The sequence below is a fragment of the Branchiostoma lanceolatum genome, chromosome 17 (assembly GCF_035083965.1).
Source record: "Branchiostoma lanceolatum isolate klBraLanc5 chromosome 17, klBraLanc5.hap2, whole genome shotgun sequence".
NCBI classification, from domain to species: Eukaryota; Metazoa; Chordata; class Leptocardii; order Amphioxiformes; family Branchiostomatidae; genus Branchiostoma; species Branchiostoma lanceolatum.
The window spans coordinates 10,893,591-10,903,682 of NC_089738.1; the positions used below are offsets into that span (position 1 = coordinate 10,893,591).

Consider the following 10,092-nt stretch of genomic DNA (forward strand, 5'->3'; position numbering starts at 1 on the left):
CATGTAGTTTTACTTTCTTTATTATTTGATGGATCACCCTTGTCGCTAATTTTTCAATGAATCTTCTCATTCCAACATAAATGCAAAAAATATAACACAAAATGATGTCGGTGTGTTTCACAGAGGCTCTGGACAAGGAGAAAAACGACACTGCGCAGCTGCGAGCCCGCGTGGAGGATCTCGGGAGGGAGCTGCGGTCTCTACAATCGACCAATAGGAACCTACAGAGACAGCTGGACGAAAAGGCAGATGAAGTAAAACTACAGAGAGCGCTGTAAGCACTTGTATTTTGTTTCCTCTACGGACTACATATCAAGAACGTGATATGATATCTAAGCTATCGCCACTGCTTACCAGTAAAAGCAGCAGGGATGAGAAAGAGATCCTTAGGCTGCTCAAGATGAAGTGCATAAATGAATAGGTACAGATGCTACAGAGAGATTATAATACAATTCAACCAGGGTACATAATTCCGCCACCCTGAATAGCTGCGTCCTAACAGCTCTCTAATAACCCAACGTCCCCCAGTGCAATACTGCACTAGAGATCTCTCAAACCCACTGTTTTTCAAAGTGGCGGATTTAGGTAACCCGCCGGATAAATGTTAATGATTAATGTTAATGCTTAATGTTATTCTAAAATGAGTGGCGCATCTTAGTATTTCTTTACAAAATGGAGTAGTGAGAGACAAACATTCTGCACAAGACCTCATCATGTCCATGGCAAAAGATACGAAAACCGCAAGTCCTGCTGCAATTCCAAGGTCGGCCACCAGGGGGCCCAAAATCGACCTTGATCTTTGCGTCTACAACATCTACCCACATGCCAAATATGATTTCAATCCATCCCGAGGTTTTTAAAGATATTGAGCTAGATACGAGCACACAGAGAGACAGATAGATCAAAACTATACCTCCATTGTTTGGGGAGGTAACAATAGACCGATCCCGAAGCCACGCCCCCTGTTCGATTTCGAACACCTCCGTCAAAAACAGGGTTTGACGGACCAAACATGGCCGCCGCGGCTAGGTTGAAAATAGTGCCACTGACATCGGTTTAGCTTTTGTGGCACTGAAACCCTTTCAGAGCGGGCCAAATAAGAATAATGCTATGTCTTTATTGTTGAAGGCTGTATCCATCGGGTAGAGTTGTTTAAGGAGGGGCTAGGTGTAGTTGCGGTGAGAGCGTAATGTTTTCGATCAATGTTAAAGCGGTATTCACCTTAAAGCATAGCTTTCCCTTGTCGGTGGACATCAGCGCCGAGTTTCTGACAAGCAGCCGATGCACGTGTAAAACAGGGTTCGTATATATGTGACAGGGTTCCCTCTGTATTGACTGCATGCATAACAGCTGCATGGTATTTAGTAACTAAGAATTAAAATGCATCCTTTTACTTTCCTGTACACTTTCAAGTTAACCAGTTTCACACACCATGGCCAGTAACTGAAGATACTAAACTCTGCGCTAGCGGACTATGTAGAAGTCAGCATGTGGTACAAGCTTCCTCTCCTTGAGTGCCCAATCTATTTTCTTTTTAAATTCGTTTTTGTTCTGAGCATGCATTCAACCAATACAGTGGAAAACCTGTCCAAGACATACGTACCCTGCTTTACACGTGCCATTTTTGCCCCGCCAACGCTGTTTTTGGCGGAGGTGGGCTGAACAGAACAGGTGGTTCTATGGGTCTTCTATTCGTTCGATATGGTGTTCGACAGGATCGGTCTATTAAGTCACAGTTATGAATCTTGTGTCTGCCATACATGTCTGAAATAATTTCTCCAATACTACTTAACTCATATTACGATTCTATCTCGCATACAGCACTAACTGTGGAAATACGATTATATCTGTATTCTTTTTTCCAGCATCAATAGAAGAGACAGTCAAATACAGCTCAGACCTGGCGGCAAGGGAGAGGAGGAGGCCAATAAGCGGTTAGTTTTACTGTAAATTTCCCCACTTCACGAAGAACGGATGTTGAAAGTACCGTTTCATTGTTTCGTACAGTCTGTTATTAGTATTAAACTAGAGTTCCACGAACACATTATCTTCGCCAAATAATCAAGGCTTATTATGGAGAGTGATTGATATTTACGTGCTTATCACCCCCTGCAAATGTGATCATGCGCCATACCATTTGGAAATTATGATGGGGCGAATGAGTCCAGTCTAGATGGGGTTAAAAATCACTTGGTGGTACAGGACTAGTATATGTGTAGAGTGTGCTGATACAAATGTATGTTTTATAACTGGTCATGAAAAAATATGAGTATGTTGATATTATATGTGCCACAAAGGTTCGATATTGCAGTGTTGTAAGTTGAAAGTGATGATGAAATGGTACAGTCAATATATATGAATAGAATAAATCTTTATTCCATATCATACACATTTTGAAAGACATAGTACATGTACATGTGACTTTTCCGCACCTAGCAGTGGTGCAATTTTGGTCAAGTGTACTCTCCAAGCAGTTTTTGACGTGGCTGGTTTTTGACGTGTTTTTAGGTGTTTTTGTCTGGCTTTCTATTTTTTTCCCCTTTTCATTATGGTGGTGAACAAATAATCGTGGTGAACACTTCTATCTCATATTAACTCATGAGCATCAACTATCATAATATCATAATATCATAACATCATAAATGCATAAATACATAATATCATAATATCATAATATCATAATATCATCATATCATTATATCATAATATTATTATATCATAATATCATAATATTATAATATCATAATATCATATCATAATATTATAATATCATGATATCATAATATCATAATATTATAATATCATAATATCACAATATCATAATATCATAATATCATAATATTATAATATCATAATATCATAATATCATAATATCATAATATTATAATATCATAATATCATAATATTATAATATCATAATATCATAATATCATAATATTATAATATCATAATATCATAATATCATAATATCATAATATCATGATATCATAATATCATAATATTATAATATCACAATATCACAATATCATAATATCATAATATCATAATATCATAATATCATAATATCATAATATCATGATATCATAATATCATAATATCATAATATCATAATATCATAATATTATAATATCATAATATCATATCATAATATCACAATATCACAATGTCATAATATCATAATATCATAATATTATAATATCATAATTTCATAATATCATAATTCATCATGCTATTCATGCTATTCATGCTATTCATGCTATTCATGCTTGACATAAATTCATAAATTCATAAATTCATAAATTCATAAATTCATAAATTCATAAATTCATAAATTCATAAATTCATAAATTCATAAATTCATAAATTCATAAATTCATAAATTCATAAACTTGACTCGCGGGACTTTGAATGTGTATATAAATTTATGAATTCACGAATTTATGAATTTATGAATTTATGAAAATTTTTAGTCTGTTGTCGGCCATTCAGGAAGGTTTCCACGAAACAGAAGACATCGACTGGTTGTGTTGATCTGTCAGCTCTCATGTTTTTTTAGATGTTCCGCGTAGGAGTATATTCAGGAACTTGACATTTAATGCAAGTATCATGGTCTTCTGTGTTAGGTTGTTGTGTAACCTTTGACACAGGCAGCTGTTTTAGGAGTTTCTTTAAGAACATATATTTTGGTTGGAAAACGCCAGGTGAATGATTTTTGAACTTGACCTTCCTTTGCACAACCACTACACACCTACCAAATATCATGAAGATCCATCAAAGGTTTCCTGAGTTATGCTCTTGACATACTTACAGACACACACAACAGCCGGCTCAACCGAAAACATAATCTACTCCGAGTTCCTCAGCGAAGATAATAACGGTATATCGGTGAAAGAAAAAGGTGTGTGTAGGAATTGACGCACATTTACGTCCCACAGAAATACGAGTAGCTTTTTCAACAAAATGGACCTTACTTACGATAAAGTACTAAATATTTTCTTAGCACCTACTTCGTATGACGTCTGTGTTCATTGCAAGACGCTTTCCCTTGAAATGTTTGTACAAGTTTCCTTTAACTGCTGTGGCTTCAAGTGGCGGCTTTACGTCCTTCTCTCGCCATGCCCTCTGATAACCCGCGACCTTGACATTAGAGGTCGAATATGGCAGTTGTAAAATTGTGGCTCTATTAGGGAGGTAGTGTTTTCATTTGGTCGACCATTCCATGCCATTGACCGCCACTTTCTATAGTCTCTACCAGACTAACTACGTTGGCCACAGGAAGAACAATTTGCCGGGGGGGGGGGGGGGGTCTGGAAATGAGATAACCTTCCTGTGTACTGACTCTCCTGGACAATTATTCGCCCCATTTTTGCCGAATCTTGCTATCCGTAACCCCGGTAGAGGCTACATTTTATGTTCGCCCTCTAGCATTAGTCACCACTAAGAGAAGAATGAGTTCTTGACTCTCTCCACAGGGAAGACGCACTCGTAGTACAAATCGAGGCCATAAAAGCAGAACACAGTGAGACGAAAGCTCGTCTTCAGGGGAGAATAAAGGTACGTTATCATTTTCATTGTTACAAGACTCTAAGAGCTCTGCGGAAAAGAACTTTCTCAAATGACTGTGCGAAGAATGTTTTAGGTGATATTACTGGCTTAAACTGGATTATGCTTCCCTTTTCTACAGGAATTAGACGAACACCTGAGAATGGAAAAGATGAGAAGAACGTCAAATGCATGTAAGCTGAATAACGTGCTAGTCTTTGCACTTATATTTTTCTCCAAAACTTTGTCGCTTTTGATATCCACAATTCAGTGTATACGCAACTACCTGACATGATAGCAGATACATATTCCAATATTCCTGCAATTGCTACATGTTCATGCTACTTTATGCTGTCTTTCTCAGCTGACATCACAAGGGATTTGCTAAGTGAAAAGAAGAAAATTTACCAAATGGAAAAGGTTGGACATTTTGAATTGTTTTTGCCTTGTGTATTTATGGTATCTGACACAGCTTTTTCTTTATTCATTTATTTATTCATTTCTGAAGAAAATTGAAAGACATCACACTTTTGTGCCTTCCCCAGGAGATAAACGCCCACCAGAAGTATTTCCTGGCATGCGTCAACGGTCTGCGCACTGACGTCAGGTTCATGACCGATAACGAGGCTCCCATGGTGCGTCAGAGGCTGGAGCTGGTGCACGACGCCATCTTGGACGGACAGTTCGCCATCTTGAGCGGGAAGCTGCCCGCACATTACTCCGCCTCGGAGGACGTGGGTCTTTGTAACTTCTGAAGGAGAATGTAGTTTTTATCAATAAACTTTTATTGATTCAATTTTCATTTGATTTAGGATATTATCAAATGTAATATTTTACTGTAAAATACAAAATGATACAGCTCATTTCATTCCGCATCCGTTTATCTGCCCACAGGACATACGGACGCCGCTCGGAAAGATGATCAAAGAAGCTGCTAAACCTCCGTAAGTGTCCGAAAAGTTGTATTCTAACAGTCCTCTTATAGATGTCTTGCGGTAAATCGCAGAGTGTACGATTTGGGGAAGGGGAAATTAACCCATCGGTCCCTTGTATGTGTGAACCTCATGGAGAAACGTGTAGGGGTTGCCAAGCTGAAAACGCGAGCTGCAGTGACTACTTCTGCATCTTGAAAGGGCTTGTATAAAGGATGACATCTTTAACTTTTTTTTCCCTCATTGAACCAGGCCTGCTGAATCAAACGGACCCTCCTCCACCGGCACCATAAAGGAGAATGACGAACCTGACGACACGTCCTCAGAACAGACTTTTGACAAGGAACACCCCGAGCTTATCAACAGGGCGACGGGACGGCTGGACATGTACACCGCGCTCAAATGTTTCCCCAACATGAAGGAACCGGAGGTGAGTCTATGGCTACTAGTGGACTAGCCCCCTGCTGTAGTGATTGTACAAAGTCGTGTGGCCCCCCCCAAGGGCTACTGAAACGGAGATGGGCGCCGCCCTATGCACCGTCTGGTGCGGGAGGACTTTAACTTTATTTAACTTTAACTTATGGCACAGATACAGTCACGTGACATTTCTGAGTGGGCCATTTTTCCTGACGAAGGCCGAAGCATAGGTTGAAAATTCATTCTGTGGACATGACTTGTCTTTGGGAATAAAGTTTAGAGACTGTTGGTAATGTTCTATTTGTTTTTATTTCGATTCATATCAAAATGCAAGTGACCAAGTAGGAAACAAGTTGTCATCAAGCAAGCGAACAGTAGATCGCCAATTTCAAGAAAATACTTGTGTAGGCACACATTCTAAGTAGTTCTTTTAATCTCTTTTTTTTACGTAGATGAAACACCACTTTGATCAGTTTGTCAAGTATGACAAGAGCCGAGACTTCAATCTGGACATGGGAGAGGTGAGATCTTCTCGTACTTTCTCTTTCACTCTCGCGTGACTTTACAGACTGTATAACAAAGAAACTATAGGACTAGTTTTGTATTTTCGTATCGATCGTTTCATGAACCTAGCAGTGAAATTATCTAATACAAAAGCATATCCATATTTGTTGGTCAAAGGTCATGACCTTTGTTGTGTTGTACGCAGCTGGTGAGAGCGTTGATGACGGTGGCTCCTGGGGTCAAGTTCACCGCCGCGCAGATCAAGGTAAGGGTACCGTCCAAATCCTTCCGCAGTTTTTGCTCCACTTTTGCAGTCGAAAACAAGACTACATGATATACTTAAGTTTCCTGAGGCTACTAGTAGGTATATTCAGACACGATATACATGTGCGTATTATTGTGCTTTGATACATGATGGTATATTCATTCGTAGACAGTTCAAATCTATCTTGCTGTGACTAACGTATTTTACTAAAATGCGCCACTATCTGTTTTATATCAAACTGCATTCCTTATGATCAACAGAAGATGAAGGTAAGTCTCACACCGCCCAATATAACCCATCGAAATATTTTTAAACGTATTCAATTCCATTAGCTATTTTACTGTATCAAAATGAATGTGTCATTGCACCGTTATTTGAATGAGAAGGTGGTGGTACACTCAGATACATGTATTAATCTTGAAGGCTGACTTTGGCTCTCAACTTAATGTCGCTACATAACCTTGAAAGTGATGCTGTTAAATGACACTTGCAATGCCACACATTTCCGCTGGTAGGAGCTAATGAAAGAAGTGGACGTAGACGACACCGGCACTATCGACTTCTACGAGTACCTGATCATCTACAACCTGCTCACCAAGGAAGGAGGTAAGTCCACAAACTTTCCTAATGACAAAATTACGGTAATCCAGATATATATCATGAAGTACGGGCCAGGCCTATCGGTTATATATATAAAAATGCGTTATCGTTTTTATCAATACAAGAACAAGAACGTAAAACTGGTATCTCGCTGGACCCGCGGCACGTTGGCGACCTCGCTGCGACCGAGCGATTTCATCGATTTAAAACTAATCTTTCTGCGCTTGTGTGTTTTGTTGTCTTTTTTTAGCCATACTTGAACGACTTGCACGATATTCTATTATAAATTCAAGGGTAGCACAAATCCAAAGTTAGGACGCAGCGACGCCGCCAGCGTGCCACAGCTTCAGTGAGATATCCGATAAAGGAGTGAAATATGATTATGATTATAGATGGGGTCTATTATTGATGTCATGATTATGTGGTGAATAGATTTTGAAGACAATGTCAACATGCAAAACATCTTATTCCTGAATGCCATCGCCAATGCCAACATTTCCTGATATAGTCGGCCGATATTGACCCACTAGTGCCCCGATATTGACCCACTAGTGCCCCGATATATTGACCCGCTAGTGCCTAATCTCCAAGCAGATCTACACGGGGCGCGAAAATCGTATATGCTAGCCAGAGAAGCTCCAGTCAGCCGGATAAGCTCAGCTTCTCAGGCTAGCATATACGATTTTTGCGCCCCGTGTAGATCTGCTTGGAGATTACTAGTGCCCCGATATTGACCCACTAGTGGGCCAATATTGCCGATATTGACCTGATATTGACCCACTAGTGCCCCGATATTGACCCACTAGTGCCCCGATATTGACCCACTAGTGCCCCAATATTGACCCGCTAGTGCCCGATATTGACCCACTAGTGCCCCGATATTGACCCACTAGTGCCCCGATATTGACCAACTAGTGCCCCGATATTGACCCACTAGTGCCCCGATATTGACCCACTAGTGCCCCGATATTGACCCGCTAGTGCCCCGATATTGACCCGCGAGTGCCCCGATATTGACTTGCCAGTGCCCCGATATTGACCCACTAGTGCCCCGATATTGACCCACTAGTGCCCCGATATTGAGCCACAAGTGGGCCGATATTGACCCACTAGTGGGCTGATATTGAACCACTAGTGGGCCCGGGCCGATATTGACCCACTTGTGAGCCGATACTGACCCAATAATTTTTTCCAGGAAAGTCTGAGATCTTTCACCGGGAGATGTCGTCAACGTCAAAGGAAAACGTCAGCAAAGCATGTGTCATCCAATGACGTCATGGAGAGCATCCAATCATCCGTCACGTGATACTCGTGTACTCTGAGCTTTTTGCTTAGAACGAAAACATAACCTTGAAATTGAAGCTACTAAGTGGCCAATTTATCAACGATGATTTGTACAAATTCTGTATATTTCAAAATTTTCAATCATGTTTTCTTTTCATTGACATCCTTACCTTTTAAAGAAGGTATGATTGGGTCTCACTTTGCGTTGCCCACAAAATGAAAATACTGCAGGGTAAACATTTTGGAATGTGTAGCATAAAAAAATCACTGAGTAAACCTGTTGTTTTTTTACATCACTTATTCTAACCGAGGAGTTTTAAGACACGGATATTAGCTCCATATGTTTTGATATTTATAGTGTGTCTTAGCAGTCTATCGCATTCAGTAGCGACGATCACTTTATATTGTACATCTAAATCTATGCTCAATCGGGCTTTGTACATAGAATTAAACTATCGTGTGACGTTCAAATGAAGATAAGATAAGATCATAAGGCAAAGTTTGAAATGACGAAGTAGCCCTATTTTGGTTAAGCTGTACCTTGTTCACAGAATGATTAAGAACGGAGTGATGTAAATAAATATAGAGATGACTTGGTATGTTCATCATGTAATGAGAGGACTGTATTCTGTCTGCTTTCAACTACACGTATTAGAGAGTGAGTGAGTGAGCGAGCGAGCGAGAGAGAGAGAGAGATAGGAGAGAGAGAGAGAGAGAGAGAGAGAGAGAGAGAGAGAGAGAGAGAGAGAGAGAGAGAACGAGTGCATGCTTCATACCACTCATAATTTCCCTCAGTACATGTTCGCTCTACATGTAGGAAGAGTTTTTTCGTATTCCTAGACACACACCCAAGTTACGAGACCATTCTTTTTTATTGAATCATTCTCCTGACAAATTTCTTGGAAACGGTTTGTAATTGACCGGATGTGAACACTGCAATACACCGGAAGGAGAAATGATTGGGCGAAGGGACCACATCACCATGGGAACGAGAGCAGGACTGTTGTTCTTGTAGGTGACTCACCGTTCAAGGAACCGCGCTTTTGAGATAAATAGAAACCAACAAGCCAACATTTTCTTTAAAAAAATGCAAAATATTCCCTTCTGTCAACACTAAAAAGGAAAATGCTGGGGGGGCTAAATCTACTTTACCAAGAAGGTTTAGGGGTGACCAGCTTGAATATTGAGTTCCCTCAGTACTATCCTGCCAAATGCTATTCTAAAATTTCATAATGTATCTACAAAACAACTCGTGCGTTATGTTATCATTTCTTATAAACATACCGTTTAAAATGGACCACGGACTGACACAGACACAGTGAACTAGTACAACAGCAAACCGGTCAAGACAATACACACAGCCACCATGACGTCACGACGTTATTAAACGTCGTCTGATATGACAGGAAATTTGCTCAGACTCCTCCAACGTTTTCAGGGATACCTATTAACCTTATTGTTTGTATCAGACTTACATGGTTTTGGTTGGTTGTTCCCAATACTTGTAGTTTAGATTAATAACTCAAATAAGTATCAAAAGTCTATCTT

At 39.9% G+C, this 10,092-nt stretch overlaps 1 protein-coding gene across 5 annotated transcripts in view; it reads left to right on the forward strand.

The window, feature by feature from the left end:
* LOC136423210 (filamin A-interacting protein 1-like) overlaps positions 1–9,157 on the forward strand; it is a 30,617-nt gene extending 21,460 nt beyond the window's left edge. For all 5 annotated transcript variants that reach the window (XM_066411286.1, XM_066411287.1, XM_066411288.1 and 2 more), the window contains 12 exons: positions 124–274; positions 1,866–1,934; positions 4,473–4,554; positions 4,685–4,736; positions 4,907–4,962; positions 5,088–5,276; positions 5,437–5,486; positions 5,727–5,904; positions 6,344–6,412; positions 6,601–6,660; positions 7,176–7,266; positions 8,456–9,157. In XM_066411286.1, the coding sequence (XP_066267383.1) occupies positions 124–274; positions 1,866–1,934; positions 4,473–4,554; positions 4,685–4,736; positions 4,907–4,962; positions 5,088–5,276; positions 5,437–5,486; positions 5,727–5,904; positions 6,344–6,412; positions 6,601–6,660; positions 7,176–7,266; positions 8,456–8,532 (1,124 nt within the window). In that variant the 3' untranslated portion in view covers positions 8,533–9,157. The remainder of the gene's footprint in view (positions 1–123; positions 275–1,865; positions 1,935–4,472; positions 4,555–4,684; positions 4,737–4,906; positions 4,963–5,087; positions 5,277–5,436; positions 5,487–5,726; positions 5,905–6,343; positions 6,413–6,600; positions 6,661–7,175; positions 7,267–8,455) is intronic.
* Positions 9,158–10,092: the final 935 nt, after the last annotated feature.